A 21,665-nucleotide genomic window follows, 5' to 3' on the forward strand; every position below is an offset into this window, starting at 1 on the left:
CAGACACTAGAGGCACAGCGGTACAAACGCCAGTGTTTGGCCACTTTTCACGACACAGGTGTCCACGATAAAAGACCCAGGGAGGAGTACCATGGCATGGACAGAAGACAGCGGACATGGGAGGTGGTGCGCTGGCAGACAGGTAGTAGGTCCAACTCCACAGGTGTTCAATAGATCTGTTTGCTGTGTGTGGACAGCTATAGATCCCTCTCTTATCAGATGCGATCAGAGAGGGATCTAGCTGATGGTTGATCTGGTGGCCACCTTTATGCTGGGAATACACCATACAATTTTCTCGATTAGCCGCCGGATTGACTTCCGCCACGGCCGCCCGGATCGATTCCCGCTCGGCCCCGCGGGCGCTTCCTTATCTTCCGCTCGACTCCCCGCTATTGTCCGCCCGCGGGGATCGATTGATAAGGGGGAAAGCGTGCCGTGTATCCCCAGCATTACACGTCAGCTTTAGTTAGAACTGACTATCATAGACTTTTGCACTACCCTATAATAGTTGCATCTACTAGTAGACTTGTCGGGAGTTGAGACAGGAAATATCTGTGTGCGATAACTATAATTTGACAACAGAAAGGGCTCTATAGAAGCCCTCTAGTGTAGCACTACAAACCATGAGTGTCACATCAGGCTATTTATGGGCACCCAAAGCTTTTCATTTCACATTAGTACTGAAATTGTAAATGTTTGGCAAGCAGGAAAGTAGATCTCCATTTTATTGGACTCGCCTTTGAATAAAGCCTGCATCAAAAAAGTGCTTAACAAGTTAAAACCCAAGTTCAGGCACACATTTTATATGTGTATTTATTGTATTTATTTCAAAGGTGTATAGATTTTGCCCCAGTACATGTATTCTCAGCAGGGCCGGGCCGAGGCATAGGCTGGAGAGGCTCCAGCCTCAGGGCGCAGAGTAGGAGGGGGCGCACAATTCATTCAGCTGTCATTCCTAATTGTGTTTGAAGCAGAAATAAATAAGAAAAGGGGACACATAGCAGGGACTGCAAGCCAGATAACTAGATATTAAGGTGTTGGGGAGGTTGTGGGCCCTGTGGCCCTCTTAATCTAATAGCAATCAGTGTGTGACAGCTGGCGTGGGAGGGATGGAGGGGCGCACTTTGGTGTCTCAGCCTTGGGTGCTGGAGGACCTTGTCCCAGCTCTGATTCTCAGCAATCTCAAGCTGCCTCCTTACTCTATCACAGTCCCTCTGAAGCCCGGCTTCCTGATAGGCTATGACTTGGAGGTGTGGCTTGAGCTGACAGAGAAATGACTCTCCCCCTTGCAAACCCATGTGACTAAGCTGCAATGCTAGGCAGCAATGCTTCATTGGGAATAGAGAGGGATCAATGATCTCATTCTTCTGCCAATACAAAGTCTGTGCACTTTGTAGATAAGGCCAGTTAGATGTAAATGCTGCCCATTTGGATTGGCCAAATTTGTAAATGCATACAAATTGTAATAGAGATAACGTTAAGTTTAGAAAAAAATGTGTGATTCTTTGATAATCTCTACTGAGGTGGAGCTGAAATTAAGCTGTCATTTCCCTTCTTTATTATGCAAAAAACACTCAAAGCACTCAAAACTTTTTCCCTATACAGCAGCATCTATAAGCAGGAAAAGAAAGTTTTTTTTATTTGTTTACATGCTTGTTCAGGGTCTATTCTGCAGGTCAACTCACTACATATACAATACTATGGGCCTGTTAACAGTGCTGCGTTGTAACTGATCACGTTATTCGAACTCGCTGCATGCAGGTTTTGTATTAAAATCCATGTACAGTCTCCATTGATCACTGTGAACCCAGCCTCTGTGTATTAGGGGCAGATAATCAGCAGGATAGCCAGGAAATTTGTTGGGCATGAACTCGGCGGCAGCCCCAGGACCACCTAACGCCAATGGGTGTCAAGTCCTGGGGCGGGGTTTCGCAGCAGATCGCACGTGCATCTCTGCTTCATTGACCAAGTTTTGCTATGGCGAATCGCTGCTAGGAGACTGTTAGACCGCCCTCTATTTACAGTGTACAGCACTGCGATCTACGGCAGTGCTGTACTGGGGACAGCCGTGTGACACGGCTGTCCCCCTGGGAGGCACAGAGAGCGATTGGCTCTCATAGGCTGATGTCTATGAGAGCCAATCGCTGGGATTGGCTGATGGGAGGAGGGAGGGAGGGTGGTAAAGAAAAGTAAAAAAAAAAAAAAAAAAGGCAAACTTTATTAAAAAAACAAACAAACCCAAATAAATAAACATCCTGGGAGCGATTACAGCCCAACAACAAAAAACTCTGTTGGTGGGCAGAAAAGGGGGGATCACTTATGTGCTAAGTTGTACAGCCCTGCAGCGCGGCCTTAAGGGCCCATTCACACTAGAGCGATTTCAGCAAAACGGTAGTGCAATAATACCCTATGGGCCCGTTCCCACTTGGGCAATTTACATTAATCACCGGCCAGTGTTCTCCCCAGGACTAATTAGGTGGGCGGGCCGCCCGGCTGCTTTGAAACCCCGCCCGCCTAGGAGGAGCGCTCCTCTGCCGATCTATTAACCAGGCAGCTCAGCTAGGGGAGGCTGCCGCCCCGATACACATGTGAGTGGAACTCACAGGGAGACTAGTGCTGTGGTGACTCGAGGCTGGGGAGAAAGCCTGAAGCTGCAGACAGACTTTCTCCCCTCTTCCCTGAGCGAATCCACACAGCGTCTCTCTTCTGGCAGCGTCTCTGTTCTGGCTGCATGAATGTCAGCACTGCAGCCAGTCCCATCCCTTCCAGGCAGCTCCAGATAGGTTAGGACTGACTGCACAGCACACGATCACCAGGGTCGTACTGACTGAGTGAGCCGCCGGTGGACTTCCCGGGGGCCTCTTTGAAGCCATGCCCCGCCCACAGGCTTTTCCTCTGAACAGGATCGGTGGGGCTAGGGCAGGCAGCCAGTCCCATCCTGTCTCCCGCAGCTGTGAAGAGCGGGGTTTCTCGGCATAAGCTCCGCCCCCCGGCGGCCGAAACTCCGCCCCCATGGGACTCCCGCACAGAGGAAGGGTTGCTCCAGCCCTGGGGAAGCTCACCAGGGACCATGTGTGTGGCAGCCAGGTTGAAGCCCTGCCTGGAGGAAGTTGTCTCCTGTCCAGAAGAAGCCCCGCCCCCAGAGGAATAGAGGCGGAATGGACAGCTGCAGTAAGTCTCTGTCTAATTCGAGTGACCTCCTCCCTACCCCCACTAGCCCCTGTGACCTCCTCCCTAGCCACAGTGACCTCCTCCCTAGCCCCAGTAACCTTCTCTATACCCCCACTAGCCCCAGTGACCTCCTCCCTACCCCCACTAGCCCCAGTGACCTCCTCCCTAGCCCCAGTGACCTCTCTACCCCCCTAGCCCCAGTGACCTCCTCCCTAGCCACAGTGACCTCCTCCCTAGCCACAGTGACCTTCTCTATACCCCCACTAGCCCCAGTGACCTCCTCCCTACCCCCACTAGCCCCAGTGACCTCCTCCCTAGCCCCAGTGACCTCTCTACCCCCCTAGCCCCAGTGACCTCCTCCCTAGCCACAGTGACCTCCTCCCTAGCCACAGTGACCTTCTCTATACCCCCACTAGCCCCAGTGACCTCCTCCCTACCCCCACTAGCCCCAGTGACCTCCTCCCTAGCCCCAGTGACCTCTCTACCCCCCCTAGCCCCAGTGACCTCCTCCCTAGCCACAGTGACCTCCTCCCTAGCCCCAGTAACCTTCTCTATATACCCACTAGCCCCAGTGACCTCCTCCCCACCCCCAGTGACCTCTCTACCCCCACTAGCCCCAGTGACCTCCTCCCTAGCCCCAGTGACCTCCTCCCTAGCCACAGTGACCTCCTCCCTAGCCACAGTAACCTTCTCTATACCCCCACTAGCCCCAGTAACCTCCCCCCTAGCCCCAGTAACATTCTCTCTACCCCCACTAGTCCCAGTGACCTCCTCCCTACCCCCACTAGCTCCAGTCACCTTCCACCTAAAACCCACTAGCCCCAGTGACCTCTCTACCCCCACTAGCCCCAGTGACCTCCTTCCTAGCCCCAGTGTCCTCCTCCCTACCCCCGCTAGCCTCAGTGACCGTCTCTACCCCCACTAGCCCCAGTGACCTTCCACCTAACCCCCACTAGCCCCAGTGACCTTCCACCTAACCCCCACTAGCCCCAGTGACCTCCTTTCCCCCACTAGCCCCAGTGCCCTCCTCCCTACCCCCACTAGCCCCAGTCACCTTCCACCTAACCCCCACTAGCCCCAGTGACCTTCCACCTAACCCCCACTAGCCCCAGTGACCTCCTTTCCCCCACTAGCCCCAGTGCCCTCCTCCCTACCCCCACTAGCCCCAGTCACCTTACACCTAACCCCCACTATCCCCAGTGACCTTCCACCTGCCCAACTAGCCCCAGTGACCTTCCACCTGCCCCACTAGCCCCAGTGACCTTGTCTTTCCCCACACTAGCCCCAGAGACTTTCTGCATCCCCCACTTGCCCCAGTGAAATTTTACCTGCCCCCCACTAGCCCCATTGACTTCCTCCCTCTCCCCCCCCCCCCACTAGCCAAGTGACTTTCTACCCCCCACTAGCCCCAGTGACTTATCTCCCTCTACTCGCCCCAGTGACCTTCTGCCTCCCCCCACTAGCCCCAGTGACCTTCTCCCTCCACTAGCCGCAGTGACCTTCTCCTTTCCCGCACTAGCACCAGTGAACTCCTTCCACTAGCCCCAAAGAGCTCACAATCTAATCCAACCATAGTCCTAGTCTAATGTCCTACATTATTATTATTATGTATTTATATAGCACTGACATCTGCAGCACTTTACAGAGTACATAGTCATGTCACGGTCCTCAGAGGAGCTCACAATCTAATCCTACCATAGTCAGTCTCATGTCCTACTATATTCTTATTATGCATTTATATAGCGCTGACATCTTCTGCAGCACTAATCTAATCCCTGCCATATGTTTGCTAACCAAGGCATCACTACTTATTAAAGGAGAGAGGGGGGGTTCATCCCAAGTTATTCTGGGAAGGTGAGCTTAAATAATATGATGTCTTTTAGTGGGGTTCTTCACCTGACTAATTTTGGTGAGCACCTGGCTATCATCAGCTCGACTCCTCAACCTCCTCATATGCTGTAAGCAGAGATGCGCGGCCCTGCATTCCCCACTCGCACCCCACCCGGCTACATTTTCATGCCACCCGGCTACTTTTTCATGCCACCCGGCTGGAAAAAAATTCTGGGGAGAACACTGCCGGCGATTAACGCAAATCGGCAAATGCAAACTTGTAGCCTGCACCATTTTCAGGCGATTTTCCGGCGATTGCATTTCAGTGCTATAGAAGCGCTAAATGTGATCGCTAAAAAATTGCAAAAAAAAAGTGTAAATGGCTATTTTTTCATGTTCAACAAAAAAAAATCGCCTGAGCAAAACCATAGCAAAAGCACTAGCGTTTTGCGTTTAGTTAAAGTGTGAATGGGCCCTAAAGCTGCAGTGGCCTAAATTGTAATAAAAAAGCCTGGTCACTAGGGGGGTGTAAGCCTGTGGTCCTCAAGAGGTTAAAGGATAACTGTAACAAGAGGTAGGTGGAGGCTGCCATATTTATTTTCTTTTAAACAATACCAGTTGCCTGGCAGCCCTGCTGATCTATTTGGCTGCAGTAGTGTCTGAATCAACCCATATTCATAACTGACAAGCAGGGATGCTCTCAAATTCGAATGAAATTCGAATAAGGTTATTCAAATTTCATCCTGCTAATTACTGCAGCTGTGCTGGTGGCTGAGAGGGGGGGTTAATCTTACCCATCAGGCATCTTCTTGCTCCGTCCCTCCCACGCTGCGTTCCATTCCGGTGTCACGTTACTATACACTTCCTCCTTCAACCCGGAAGGAGGAAGTGTATGTAATCACGTGACGCCGGATTGGAACCCAGTGTGGGAGGGACGGAGCAAGAAGATGCCTGATGGGTAAGATTAACCCCCCCCCCCCCCCCCCTCGCCCACCGGCACAGCTGCAGTAATTAGCAGGATGAAATACGAATAACCCTATTCGAATTTCATCCGAATTCGAATTTGAGAGCTGTTGAGAGAATGTTGTTGCCTAGCAATGCTGAATGCAATACACACAAGAAGCAAATGCTCACTCCCACCAGCAATCTGCAATTTTATATGGTCCACAAACAGCCCGTCAGCCAATCAAGTGTAATGGAATATACTCGTGTCTGCAGTACCAAATCTAGCATAGATTGCATAAGTTCAGCAGAATTCAGGTAAGACGGTTTGGTTGGACATAATCGTAGCCTATGTCACCAGCAGGGGGCACCACGTGCAGGTATAACCCCCCCTTGGAGGACAATGAGAGGGTATACCTGCATGTGCTGTCCTTCTGCGATGTGCACCAGTGTTTTTGTTGCCCAGCAATGCATCTATAAAGCACTGGAGTACCCAAATTGTGCACCCTAGCAATTGCTACAGACGCACAGGCCGTAAATAATGGTATGCTACATGCCCAACTAGTGATGAAATATGGCATATAAGGTATTGTTTTAACCAGGACAAACCAAGTAATGTATTTCTAGGTATTTTAAAAATGTGGCACTTCTGTAAAAATTAGGAAGGGGAACACATGACAAAAATGTGTAATTTTTGCATTACGCCTAATTGCCTAATTTTTCCAATACAATGCCTGTGAAATAAATACTTGGCAAAAATATTACCCAAAGAAAGCCTAGATTGTCCTAAAAAAAAAACCACAACAAAACAATACCGGTATATGTATCACTTTTATGGCATAGGTAATAAAAAGTTATTGCTGTATCAATAGTGACACAGCTGATATGTCAAAATTGTTGCCTGTTTTTGTACCTGTCCCAAAACTTTAATGTCCAATAGTGTGGTGCTCAAAGCTATATCCCATACTCCCATAGATGTGGCCTTGCTATTATTTTATACAGATGGAGGGGTATACAAACATCTCCTTATTTATTTTCTGTTTCAGGAGATTACAACTCAAACACAACACCAATCCACCTATTACATCAATTGTTGCATTTGAAGCGGTTTACTACTGTTGTCTAGTTGCAGGTTTTTTGCTGTGTATTTAACACTTCTACTGAAAAACCTGAATTTATTTGTCCTTTAGGGCCTGTTTCCACTGGCCATATTGCCACTGTGCGGTGTGATCGCTGCACCGCATACAACAGCATGTACTTCCGGGTGCGGCTCCATACAAACCCTATAAGACCTGCATGCTGACTGCAGGAAACTGCAGCATGCTATCCATAAATATAGCCGCACTGAACCTTATTGTGACCGAAAATTTGCGCCAATAGAAATGGTCCCATTGACTGCAGTTTCAATGCGATGCGGTGCAGTGCAACGATCACACCGTGTGTGGTGAAAACTGGCCCTTACTGTTTGAAATGCTTGAATTGGATACAACACTTTATGCATATCGTATTTTGGAAAAGTTTACACATTAAGACTTACCATTGAAAATATAATCTAGTGGGCCCTATCCAATTCACTTTTCACTTAAGTTATTAAGATAATTCTTCATCTTCTGTTTCAAATAATTTGTCATATGCTATTACACCCCTAAGGTTGAATTGGTTATGTGTATGGTTCATTCAGTGATAATATTAATATACTTTACCTGTATGTTTGCAGAAGGCTACAATTTCACTAATTAAGCAAGTTCTGTATAAGGCTTATGTCAGTGTACTGTCCACTGTTCTTCTCTTTTTGAAAAATTCAACAAAAACTATTGACTACAAAAATAATTTTAGCAGTCTGCAATTAAGGAGAAAACTTGGAGAAAAAGTGACTTGGATTGGGCCCAATGTCCATTAACTATGTTGGTTACACTGAGTAATGGTTTTTGTAGTGTTGATAAAAATCTTCTCTAGAGTGAATAGTTTCAATACCATAACACCTGTATAATGAAAATCACCAATAAATATGACCCAATTATTGCTTGCAGCTTTTTCTATCTTATTAAATAATTTTAGTGCTAGCTATGTACGGTGGCTTATAACCTTTACAGTCATCAGTAGTGTTGGTGTTGGAATTCGGCATAGCAAATTTAGAACACCCAAATACTGATTATCACTGTTCAGCACCGGACAAGCGGACAGGGTCAGGAGGTGTTCACATAATTCAATGAACTCCTCCTGACCCTGTCCGCTTGTTTGGTGCTGAACAGCGACAGATGGCAGTATTTGGCTGTTCTGAATTTGCTATGCTGAATTCCAACACCAACACTAGTCTTCAGCCATGTCTTCATGCATAACAGGCAATAAAGATGTTTTAACAAACATATCCCTCCACCTTTTCAGTCTGATCTGCCCCTTCTAAACACACTGTAATCATTTAAATGTACCATTCAGTCATCATCCAATATTAAAAATGGATCAATCCTATATAAACAAACCTGATTCTGTATTGACCGCAAAGTAAAAGCATTAACCACTTGAGGATGCGGAAGTCTCTGGGCTCTTACAGACCAGACTTTTTTTTTATCTAAAAAAAACAGCACTGTGCTTGGCTCACAGTGATCCTCCTGACTAGTGCACAGAGCTCTGCTTTCATTATGAAAGCAGAGTGAGGGGGCTGCTGCAATTCCAAAGTAGTGCGGACGGCGAGAGCAACAGGACTGTGCAGAAACAGTAACTGAAATCAATGCTCTGGCAGGAATAACAGGCCATAAACAGGGCGTAGATTTCAACTACTTACCTCCGGAAGTGGTTAAAACAAACCTGAACCAAAAATAAATGTATGAGATAAAGAATTGAATGTGTAGTACAGCTAAGAAACAAACCATTAGTAGCAAAGAAAAAAATCTCATGTTTTCAGAAAGAGTTCTAAAAGAATCTTCAGTTATCTACAGTATGCAAAAGAACTTATGTGACAGAATGATGCAATGTTATAAAAGAAAAAAATTATATATTATGAGACTCTTTTCTTTGCTACAAATGATCTATTCGTTATCCATACTACACATACAATTCATTACAGTGTATATCATCCATTTTAATTTTTTGCTTCAGGTTTCCTTTAAGGAATATTCGAAAAACATGTATACAAAATTATGATTTCTGTGTATCAAGGGTTACTTGAGATGATTTTCCCCACAACAGGGGTACTTGGCCAACGGTGTCATTAATACATGGTACATGCTACAATAATGTTGAGGAACATTGATTGGAAACATATTATAGTCAGTAAATAGCATTATTGCCATAAAGTATTCATTGTTAAAATGTTTTTCTTTAAAATTCATACAAATATTAACAATAAATTTGACTAATTTTTACAGGTGCATTCTTTATTTTGTAAGCGTTTTCATCCTTTTAACAAACCTCAAGTTTGAAAAAGAAGTATTAAAATATATAGGTGTCTCCTCCAATCTGCAATAATGTAATGCAAACCAGACTTTTTTTGTATGTAGTTAGTAAAATCCATGTGTTTGTAATGAGGCTATTCCCCAATCATTTCCTCCCCTAGTAAGACCTGCGGCTGGATATCACCAGGGACTGTAAGTCATGAGGGGGATCTTCACATAGGGAACCAAGACTGCAGTCCTATTAGCATCTAATCAGAGTTGAGAGTGAGACAAACTCCTTGTAAGACCCAGTGTGAAATATGTTTAGTTGTGTATAGGTCAGCCTCAAACACCAGACCAACACCCATCGCATTCCTCCTCATGGACGTGGTGTACACAGGCGTCCGGAATGTATTCTGCAAAACACAAAACAGCTGTAAGAACAGAGTATATGTTTAGATTATACATAAGACAGCTCTACCAAGATTGTACTGTCAGTGCTGTGTCGTTGCTTGCAAGCCGACTCATTGGTTTCTTCAAGTACAGCTGTACATGAAAAAATAATGCAGTGAAGAAGGAGAAAAAAAAATAAGAGCTGGAAACGCTAGTGCAGACCAATGAAAACTATCCTGCTGAGGGTTCTTACCGGTTAGATCAATGGAAAATCTCTGGAGGAAATTTCAAAGATGCTTCATGTCAGGGCTTCTACTCTACATACCACTGCTATACTGACAGGAGACCCTTGAAAAAGCATCTTGGAATCTTCTGCCGCGGTTTCTTATACCGTATTCCAAACCCTTGGGTGAAAGGAGGCCCCTTATTCCATTGTACAGCGTCACGGCAGATGTTGGTGCCATATAATCAATAATAATAATAATAATAATTCCACTATAAGTCACGCTTGGAAGCTAGCTTGCTCTACCTCCTCCTGAACTTTACAGTGGTCCTTGACATGGACAAGAGTTCTTTCCATGGGTGTGTGTGTGTTGGGGGGGGGGGGTGCAATTCATGGTGATAGTTTTAGTTGCACCAGGCAAGCTTCTCTTGCCCGTAACTGAAGGGATTATAGTTGTTTGGAAAGGAGGGAGCATGACAGACATGGTTTTCATAAGGGAGAGGGAGTGGTAATGATTGTTCCACTTATATGACCCCAGGGGTCCCCACGGGTAATATGGGGTGCAACATAGGATGACCCCCATCAAAGTTGTTTTGTTTTTCCACTGGGGGATGGGGGTTGCCCATAATTTCCTGCACAGCCCGTGATCTCCTGAACAGTCAGCGGTGTGACTGAATCACAATCACCTGTAAGAATTCCTGGTAGTTCTTACCTGCAACTCCAAAGCTATATAAAGAGACATATACACCTTAAATACATAAACCTATAATATTGATAACGTAATGGATTAATATTAAAAATACTAAAAAAAAAACATTATGATTAGGTTTGTTTTGACACTGTTTGTCTTTTCAATGTCACAGAAGCATATACTGTATGGGAACAAACATTACAGTATCTAGATCACAATTAAAGTTCAGGCTATTTTAAAAAAATGTGTTTTATCCATTCATTGTATGCAAACTGATTTAAACAGGGCAATTTTCGTTAAATGTTAGTAACACAGATATCCTTGGTAAAAATTCAGGTATGAGAACTCGAGCACAATCGTATAACGGCTCCACACCCTTTGTAATACTAAAGCAAAATGGTGGCAACCAACGTTGCTCTGCACTAATTGTCCTGGGGCTTTCTAGGAGCTGATAAGTAAGACAGGTGAAACACACTCATTACATAGAAGTCATTTGCTGGCTAAGACTGCTCTGCAGCTGGCGTTTCTGATGGGGAGACAGAGTGCTATGAACGCAGCCAAAAAAGTGTGAAAAGGGCTCTTTTTGGTTTAAATAATGAGATGCTATATGGAAGCATAACCTCTAGGGATGATCAATGAGATGCTAATTTCATGCAGCTGGAAAATGGACCCATCATATGCCAAAGCAGCATTTGATTGGTCTTTTTTCAATCTGCAAAAATGTGTGTAAAACTTGCATATGGGAAACTCGGAATTATATGCATCTCATTAACATTCAAGGCACAAGGGATATTTACTCTGAATCAAACAGTAATAAGGATGAACATGTGGTAATAAAAGGCTGAGCAGTCTGACCTGAACAAACTACTAGAACACATGGATGGAAGAATGACACAGGAGATTTTATTCCACATACCTGTAATTTTAGACGATGTGCTTCAATGGGAATAACCTTCAATACAGGCAGGTCCACAACAAGTACCTTGGGTTTACTTTTAACTAAACAGGATTTCTCTATATCCCAGTCAGCTCCTTCTAGATAGAGGCCTGATATGAAGCATCCTGCACAAAGATTGGCAGCATATATCACACATATTGTATTTTCTGCTCTTATATTATACATTATATTGGTGATATGGGCAAATCTTCATAGTACCCAGACTAGGTATAACGGAATTACCCTTACAACGAAGTTTTATCCTAAACAAAGTTAAAGGACACCTGAAGGGCGAGGGATATGGAGGCAGCCATATTTATTTACTTTTAAACAGTGCAAATTGCCTGGCTGTCTTGATAATTCTCTGCTTCCAATACATTTAGCCATAAACCCTGAACAAGCCTGCAGATCCGATGTTTCTGATTGAAATGTGACGATTTGCTGCATGCTTGTATCAGGTGTGTTGTTCAGACACTAGTGATGCATGAAAGATCAGCAGAAAGGAAAGGAAATAATTATGGCAGCCTCCATATCCCTCTCACGTCAGACGTCCTTCAAAGCAAACCAGCAGCATACCCTGTTTTCAGGAAACCCCATTGTCTACTGTGACTTTGGAGTAATCACATGATCAGATTACCAAATGAAGCTGATTTGTTGGTTATTTTCAGAAATCATATGATTGACAGATTAGTTATCCACAAATATCTGGGCACTGGTGGCTAATATTGAACTAAAAAGCATATTTACAATATATAGTAATTATATTTATAGTAGTTATACCACATATATTTATATTGCCGACCTTCTGTTTATTTTGTTGAAGGAAGTAGCAGATTCCTTTAACCACTTTACCCCTGGCGGTACGAATTTCTCTGTCCCCTTTTTCCATCCTTTAACCCCCAGGGACGGAGAAATCCGTACCTTCCGCGCTACCGCCGCTGTCCGCGCACCCGCCGCTCGTGCACGATGACGCCCGCTCGCCCGGAGATCAATGAACGGGTAAATCCATTCCCGTTCGTTGATCTAAGCCCCCGCAATGAACCGCTGCTTCTATTAGAAACAGCGCGAACATTGTGATTCTCCCAGCCTCCTACTGCTTCCTGTAAGCGTCCTTTCGGACGCTTACAGGTCGCATGTAAACAGACTCACTGTGGCCATCTTGTGGCCAAATAGTAAACTACACCCTAAAGTATTTTACACATACAAATACATTGTATTACACAATAAATTAACTCATTACCTCCCACACTCCCCAATTTTTTTTTTTCATTATTTAAAAAAAAATAAAAATAAATACAATAAAAAAATAAACAAAATAGTTACCTTAGGGACTGAACTTTTTAAATATTTATGTCAAGAGGGTATAACACTGTTACTTTATAAACTACGGGCTTGTAATTAGGGATGGACGCAAAACTGAAAAAAATGCACCTTTATTTCCAAATAAAATATTGGCGCCAAACATTGTGATAGGGACATAATTTAAACGGTTTTATAACCGGGACAAATGGGCAAATACATTTCATGGGTTTTATTTACAGTAGCATGCATTATTTAAAAACTATAATGGCCGAAAACTGAAAAATAATATTTTTTCCCACATTTTTTCCTATTTTCCCATTAAAACACATTAAGAATAAAATAATTCTTGGCATAATGTACCACCTAAAGAAAGCCTAATTGGTGGCAAAAAAAACAAGATATAGTTCATTTCATTGCGATAAGTAATAATTAAGTTATAGACGAATGAAAGGATGGAGTGCTGAAAAGTGAAAATTGCTCTGGTGTTCAAGGGGTAAAACCCCTCAGTGGTGAAGTGGTTAAAATAGAACTGGGCAGCTTTTAAAGGTTTATCAAATTTAGCAAATCTGTACAAATTTCTGAGTGAAACATGCTCGATTAGCTTTAGGAGTTATGTGAATTGAACATACTTTATATACAATGTTCTAACACATCTTAAAACAAAAGAAACAATCCCATAAATCCACAAAGGGAATTTACCTTGTCCTGGTCTTTCTGTGACTTCCTCAGATGTGCGATACTTGGTAACCTGAGTGTATAAGGTAGAGCGGTCTAGTGGCCATCCGTTCTTCCTACAGGTGGCTTGGACAAGAGCAGTCAGATAGGATTCTGGGATATGAAGGCCGGACAACCACATGACATTGGGCTCACCTTCATTTACCTGATACAGATAAAAGCAAACACCAGCATTACTATTACTACCACTCAATGTAGCATAAAAATTCAACGTTTCACAATGCTGCACAGAGAACACCAGTTACCTCATTCACAGTCCCTCAGCAGGGTTTACTATCTCATCCTATGCCTGTGTTTTGGGAAATAAGTTGGGGGGAAAGTCTAGTACATCTACCAGTATATGTTTGGGCAGTGGTTGACAAATAAATATTGTGCAGGCCAAACTGTACACACATTTGCTTCTGATCTGGTATCAAAGTAATTAAATTAGTGTTATAACAAACAATAGTGCTAGATTAAGAAAAACTGGTGTGTTCTGAGTGCCTAGTCCAGTATAGACAATACAAGAACAATATCCATAAGCTGCATGTTATACCCATGAAGTGTACTGATTGTATCGTCTGCTGAAGTGGAGCATCCAGTTCCCCAAAGACTTCAGCGTATCAGGAGCCAGCCTCCTCCAGATGTTTGGAATCTGACCATTAAAAAGCGCTCGGGCTACTTCATCTAACTCATTGCTCATCCCAACTTCTCCAGCCAAAGCCTACAGGTAGAACAATACAATAAAGAGAAAGGAAAGGTTAATTACCATGTATACATGTCATTAAGTGAAAACTCCAGACAAATCAGTTTTCCTAGTTAAGTCTGTGCTCCCTGAAGTAAAATTGAGTGTGTTTATAACAAAATGGCCGCCTGTAAGCCATTTTCCATACTTCCATTGTATTACACATTTTATTGTCAGTAATAACAGGTTCTCTTATTTCACGCAGTCTTCAAAGCAATGGAATGTGCAACTGGGGATTGTTTTTGCTGTCTTGTGAATAAAAGGCAACCTAGTGTATCTAACAAAACTAGCTAACCTTGAGTTGCAATGGATTATGAATACATGAACATCTAAGTGAATACGATTGTTAATTGTTAATTATCGAAGATATTTGTATTGTCCATACAAATATCTTAGATAATTACCAACTAACAAGCTTATTTACTTAGATATTCATTTATGCAGTATTGCGTGTTCAATAGTTAGCTTAGATATCTTGTAAGGACCCAATTGAGGTCAAGGTAGGCGAAATAATAATTATAATCTGTAATTCATTCCAATGTGTATATCCATTTGAGCCAAGCCTTCCTTGGGCAGTCATTTCTATGATTTAGTGTATATCTCCTTTAGAGTAAATAAGCCTATACTATGCTTCCAAGAGACTGATTAGTAATATTTCACAACACCCTAATGATGATATTTTCCTTCATTTCCAGTTCCCAGTTGTGTTCAGGGTGGAAACAGAGTACATTTCTTCAGTAGGCAGACAGAACAATACATCCCAATAGATGGACCTGCCTTTCCTCACAGTACTGAAAACAATTGCCCCTTATTCAATTCACATTTTCTCCTGAATTTACTCCTAGGAGATAAGCTTTCATCTTCTATTTAAAAAAACATTTTTAGCACTCTGCAATTGAAAAAGTACCAAAAAGTAGGTGCTTGCTTGCTGGTGGCTTAAATGGCATCTTTGACAAGGTTTGAAAATATCACCAAGGAGAAAACTCAGAAAAAAATTAATCGAATTACAGCCATTATCGTTGTAACTATGGGAAACTTTACATCTTATTGTTGGTGATCAGACTAAAGCTGGCCACTAACGGTCCAATTTCTAGCGAAAAATCGTTCGAGCGATCAGAAATTCTGATCGGACGAAAAATCGTTCACTACACCATCAACTAACCAATTATTGCTTCCTATCTATCACGACTACCAAGAAAATCCAAATTTTCGTTCGACGAAAATTCATTCGGACGACATTTTTTTCACTCGTTCATAATCGATTGTGTCCACCAATGGAGATTATTTACAACCAATCCGATCAGAATTTCTGATCGCTCAAACGATTTTTCGCTAGAAATTGGACCGTTAGTGGCCAGCTTTAGTGATGTGACATCTTCCTGATGTTGATGCCAATGGCAACAAAACCAGACAGAAGTTATAATCCTATAAAAATTCCTACCTTTTTGCAGGTGTAATTAGCTGCACTGGGCAGGAGACTTTGGTGTCGATTTAAACATTTCTTTAGTATCTTTAACACCTGATTTTAATAAGGATTTCAAAAAGAATCCCTATATCAGTACAAGTGGTTAGCTAGATTTCAGGACATTCTAATGACTAGGCACAAATACAATTGAGTAAAAAATACTGTATAACTAAACAAACATATTTGCCAGCGTAACCCTATCACTGTCTGATTACAATTATTGTCTGTAGGCAGCCACTCAGTATATTGATAGGGCTATTGCAGCTGCCCTACAAAAAACTGTTAAACCTGGGTTTAAATCATAATATATTTAGAAATGATGGGGTGTATGCACTAAATCTGGTAGGCTGAATTACGTGCATATAGTTTTAAGCTTTGTACCCACCCGACGATACTTAAAGCGATGTTACCCGACGTCGGGCAACATCGTTTAATATAAGCATGTTAAAGGATGTTGCCCCCCGTGGTGATCGCACATCATGAAGTGACAGACACAGCATATCGAATCATTAAGATCTCCAACGACTCTACACAAAGTACCGCGATTACTTCCCGTTCGTGCCCATCATGTAGTGGTGTGACATCGTCAACAGGGAGAGACGTCGCTTAATGACCATAGTCAAGGGGACATCGCTGGACCCGTCGGGTGGTGAGTACGTAGCTTCATGCACAATGAGTAGCATGTAGTGCATTGTAAATAATGTACTGCACTCTACTCACCATGCAGTAAGGCTTTAAGCAGGTTATTTTGCTTAAAGGACACCCAAAACGAAAATAAACTAATGAAATAAACAATTGTATCTATCTTCCTTCTCCTAAAAATGACTTTTTAAGATATTCCACAGTTTTATTTTATATTTAAATCTACTTTTTAAGTTTTAACTGGTTTATTGTTTTTGCTTAATGACACATTCATTGAAGTATGCCAGAGCTAAAATCTATGAACTATTGACGCTTTTATCTCTTTCCTGTTCTCAGAAGCCATTTTCTGCTAGGAAAGTGTTTTATAGTTGGAATTTCTTATCAGTGAGGGTCACACTGCAGTCAGGACTGAGTCAGCCACTTACATACCTGATATTTATCTCTTTCAGGCAGAGAAAGAAAAAAGGAACACAGCATAGTTATTAGTGTGCTAGGCACTGTACATACCCATGTCTATCTCATCATGTCACATGTCACTTCGAGTACCATTTAATGCAGCTTAGTGCATACATCCAGATAGGTGTACTTTAATCGCTATTCTCTAATGTGCATATACACACAAATAAAATCTATGGTAATGGGCTGTAAATGACAAAATAAATAGTGCTATATAACCGTGACATAGTTTACTTCTTTCCTATCATGAAAATCACCAGAGTTAAAAGCAAAATGGCTTGTGATGACAGGCACCGTTACAAGTGGTGAATTATGGGTGGATAATAGGACAGACAGTACAGAACTCTGCTACTCACCCTCTGAAGCTCAGCCAAAGATTTGGACATACGAATTATCAGTTTGTTAAAGCGCTCCAGTTCCTGCAGTAACACCACTGTGGTGGGAGAGATTTCCAGCCCAAAATGCTTTCTGATTTGATCCAGGTCAAATACTTTTGGCAGTTTGTTTTCTATGTCTTTTGCCACCTGTGCTATGTACTCATCCCTGCTGATCCCCAGTCCAGATTCACCTGTAGAAATAATGAGCCACTGCTTTATAGTGACATAACTTTAGCCTTAACGTACAAGGCACAATAAAAACACTTGATTTTTGAGACACAGCTATTGCCACAAAGGAAGAATACCCGATCATTGCACAGCTGACATGTTGCTTGCACGCTCTGCTCCACAAGCCAGGGGACACAGGTAGTCTTGAGCAGCACACTCTACACACCATGTTGCAGGGGATGGGGGGCATAGACACAGCAGGGAGCGAGCTGGCAAGAGCAGAATTACTAGTGCACGATCCTTACACTCCTCTGCCAGTAACAAGTCCTGCTCCACCATCAGTTCTGCTCCACTGACTTGCATATAAGCCGAGGTGGTCACGTAGGCTTATACGTGAGTATATATATATATATATATATATATATATATATATATATATACGCAACTTCCACCTTCGAAACATCTCCAAAATATGCCCCTTTCTGACCCCAGACACTACCAAGCTTCTCATCCGTGCACTCATCATCTCCCGCCTTGACTACTGCAATTCCGTACTATCTGGCCTCCCCTTAAAACGCATTGAACCCCTTCAATCAGTCATGAATGCAGCAGCTGGACTCATCAGACTTTCCCACTACTATTCTTCCACTTCTCCCCTCTGCGAAGCCCTACACTGGCTCCCTATCAGCTTCAGGATCAGTTTTAAGGTTTTGTGCCTTACCTACAAATCTGTGTACAAGACCTGCCCAACCTACATTTCTGAGCTTGTCAACAGATATATACCTGCACGTCCCCTCCGGTCCTCCAATGATCTCCGCCTGACCTCCCCACGCATTTCTCATTCCCATGCACGCTTACAAGACTTCTCAAGAGCTGCCCCCACCCTATGGAACTCCCTTCAACCCCCCTCAGACTCGCTCTTTTCTTCAACACCTTCAAGCAAGCCCTCAAAACACATTTCTTTAAAATAGCCTACCCCACATCTACCACACTCTAACTCTCTGTCAATCACCCTTTCCACAGTCCTACCTTATGTGTCCCCCCACCCTTTAGATTGTAAGCCTGGGCAGGGCCTCCCCCCTCCCTTAGTGTGTCCTTCTTAATTTTACTACCCCAGCAATTACACCCTTCTCATGGACTAACTCGTATTTGTTTTGCCGGGTATCAGTAAACCGCATTTTATACCCTGATTGTATGTATAACCTTGTGCTATGTTGTATAACCATTTGCTACCTCTCTGTCTTTCACCCCATTGTTGCAATGTATGTATCCCTATTTATTGTTTGCGCTGCGTAATATGTTGGCGCTTTATAAATACAATAAATAATAATAATAATAATAATATTTTCAGAAGATTGAATGGTGTAGGATAGTTTGTTAATTCCTTGAAAGACCCAGGTATTTTTTTCTAAGTTTAATAAAAAAAAAATTATAATTGGGCAGACAAATGACACGTGTGCGATACATTTGTCATGTTTTTGAAATATTCTAATCAATCGGAAAAAAATTATCATAATTCTTGAGTTGAAGCAAAATATAAAAACTGATATCCTGGTTGACCACCTTCATGCTGACTGTTTTGAAACACTTACAAGCAGTACACAAAGTGCTGAACGGTGTGGACTATTGTTCAGCTGCTATAACAATGACTGAACAATGAAGAGTCAAAGTAGAGCTGGCCATACAGAACTACATTTTGCTTTCGATTGTAATTAAGACTGATATTGAGATCAACATTATGAACAACCAACAAAAATCAACATTACAGTTCAGTGTATCGATTGAAATATTGATCCTAATTACGATTAGGTAAATACTTAAATCCACTTCAGTTCAGGATGAATTAGATGTTTTTGTCTGATCGAACATCTAATTGGGCAAAAAAAATTGTACAGTGTATGGCTAACTTAGGCCTGGAATCCACTAGAGCATATTTTGAGCATTTAGGGAGCGCTTTCAATCGCTAGCGTTTTCACTAAAAGCTCTGCCAATGTAAAGGAATGGGACAGGTTCCACTGGAGCGATTGTGATTAAGGAAATAGCAATTGCAGGACATGCAGCACTTTGGGAACGTTTTCATTCTGATGTATTATATAGGAGCAGGGAAATCATTCCCTAAAGCGCTTGAAAAACGCTATCACAAATCGCTAGTAGTTGCGATAGCGCTTTGCTCTTTTTTGTGGGTTCCAGACCTGAAAGTGCTTTCACCTAGAAGCCTTGCACAACATGTAATGATCATTCATGAAGCAGAACATGCATACTAATAAAAAAGTGGCCTGTAAAATTGGGGAGTGTTAATAAGCTTATGAATTAAAATAAAATCACTGATCTGTCTTTGCAGTTTGTATTGCAGAGATAAACATCCATTTTATCATGCTTCACTGATTTCAATGCATTTATGGATATTCATAAAAAAAAATCTGGAAAAGTGAAAATCGTCTTTTTCGCCTTTATAATACAGGCATTACCAGATAGCTTAAAGTCTGGGAATTCAAATTCTTGTAATCTTTTCAGTGCTGCGAGTTTAAAACTGCAGCGAACATCCATTTTCTCCTATCACAGATCGTAACCCGACAACCTCCAAGCAAATGAATCAGAAGCATGCTGAGCTGACGTACCTGTTTGTGGCTGCAGTTCCAGGAGATGAGACCACATATCCCTGGCGGCCTGGGTGTAGTATCCAATTTCTGCATTTGTGTGAAGACCAAATACTTCAGGAGTGTTAGCTAGTGGAAGCGACTCTATCTCCTCTGTTAAAGAAGAAATGTGTATAATAAATGCAAGTTTGGTTTTACTAGATGCATACATAAAAAGCACTGGGGTTATAGTTATTATTTCCCTTTACAGTATTTATGACATTTGTAAGAGAGCTGCAGCCAGCTTGGATGCACTCAGTCCTCAGTATTTCTAAAGCATCTACATATTACACAGTGATGTACAATAAATGGAGGGTGCCAGATAACAGGATGTTGCAGTCATTTTGATGAAAGATGAGGAGTGCATGTACCAGGGGTTTACTAGTGTCTGGGGAAAGTGGATTTGTTTTACACGTGTAAGAGGCAGGACTTCTTGTTTTGGATGTAGGGAGTAGGGATTGTCAATGAAATGCAAGTAATTCAGAGTTGTTGAAGAATTATGCAAATGGTGTATGCAAATATATGCAGCATGAAAATGAACCAATCAAATCCCACCTTGGCAGGATTTGGTTGGTCTATCTCAAAGAGACTCTGTAAAAAAAATGTCATCCTTTTTTTCTACTATCCTACAAGTTCCTAAACCTATTATAATGTGCTCTGGCGTACTGCAGCACTTTCTACTATCACCATCTCTGTAATAAATCAACTTATCTTTCCCCTGTCGGATTTGTCGCCCTGTGTCTGGAAGGCTGCCAACTCTTCAGTGTTGTTGATCTGTTATGCACGCCCCCCTCCCCCTCTATGAACACTCCCATGTGTGTTATTTACATTAGGCAGCGTCTCTGCTCTCTTGTCAGTGAGAGAAGAGAGCTGCCTTTTACAAGCTGGATAAATCGTCCTTTGTTAGGCTGTGAACGGAGCTGGGCTGTCACATACTGAGGAATTACAGACACTTGCAGAGCTGTCTGCAGGAAAAAAACAATCAGCATGTCACTCTTCAGTGGATGATAGCTGCAGGGGAAGGTAAACACACAAATGATCTCTTTGAGATTCAAAAGGAAGGCTGTATACAGCCTGCTTGTGTATGGATGTATTTTCTATGTGTGGACATACTGTACATCAACCTACTTCCGGTTTTGGTGGCCATTTTCCTCAGTTACAAGGCTAAACTTCATCTTAACACTGTATTCACTGTTGGCAAGCAAAAGCACTCATATTAGTCTAAGTATCCCTCTCACCCTGCCATCATGCCACATTTGGCTCCCTCCTCAATACTAAAACCCCTCCCCTTTCTGTCACTACCACCTCCCAAAACACCCCTACTTAAAAGAAAAAACAACAACACATTCTTACAAGATCTAACCCACCTACCCATAACTCGTCTCTAACTTCCTTCAGTCCTGTTCATTTCAATAAAGTCACCTTTTTTCTTTCATAATCTCCCTTCACTCTCCACTACTTTCCCACTCAGACATTTCCCATCTTACTTACGCTATACCCACTCCTCCAACCTGGCTCCTGCACTCACTAAACTGTCCAGTCTCTCCCACTGCACTGGTACTCCCTCTCAGCCTTCAAACATGCAATTTGAGGATGTTGTGG

The 21,665-nt window shown here is 42.7% G+C and overlaps 1 protein-coding gene across 1 annotated transcript in view; it reads right to left on the bottom strand.

Moving 5' to 3' along the window:
* Nucleotides 1-9,296: 9,296 nt before the first annotated feature.
* The window catches only part of DNAH10 (dynein axonemal heavy chain 10), a 182,728-nt gene continuing 170,359 nt past the window's right edge, over nucleotides 9,297-21,665 (bottom strand). Inside the window, exons 74-79 of the mRNA XM_068244102.1 lie at nucleotides 20,046-20,177; nucleotides 17,239-17,450; nucleotides 14,131-14,298; nucleotides 13,560-13,740; nucleotides 11,538-11,683; nucleotides 9,297-9,730 (exon numbers count right to left, since the gene is read on the bottom strand). Of these exons, the coding sequence (XP_068100203.1) occupies nucleotides 9,584-9,730; nucleotides 11,538-11,683; nucleotides 13,560-13,740; nucleotides 14,131-14,298; nucleotides 17,239-17,450; nucleotides 20,046-20,177 (986 nt within the window). The 3' untranslated portion in view covers nucleotides 9,297-9,583. The remainder of the gene's footprint in view (nucleotides 9,731-11,537; nucleotides 11,684-13,559; nucleotides 13,741-14,130; nucleotides 14,299-17,238; nucleotides 17,451-20,045; nucleotides 20,178-21,665) is intronic.

The sequence above is a fragment of the Hyperolius riggenbachi genome, chromosome 1, assembly GCF_040937935.1.
Source record: "Hyperolius riggenbachi isolate aHypRig1 chromosome 1, aHypRig1.pri, whole genome shotgun sequence".
Taxonomy (NCBI): domain Eukaryota; kingdom Metazoa; phylum Chordata; class Amphibia; order Anura; family Hyperoliidae; genus Hyperolius; species Hyperolius riggenbachi.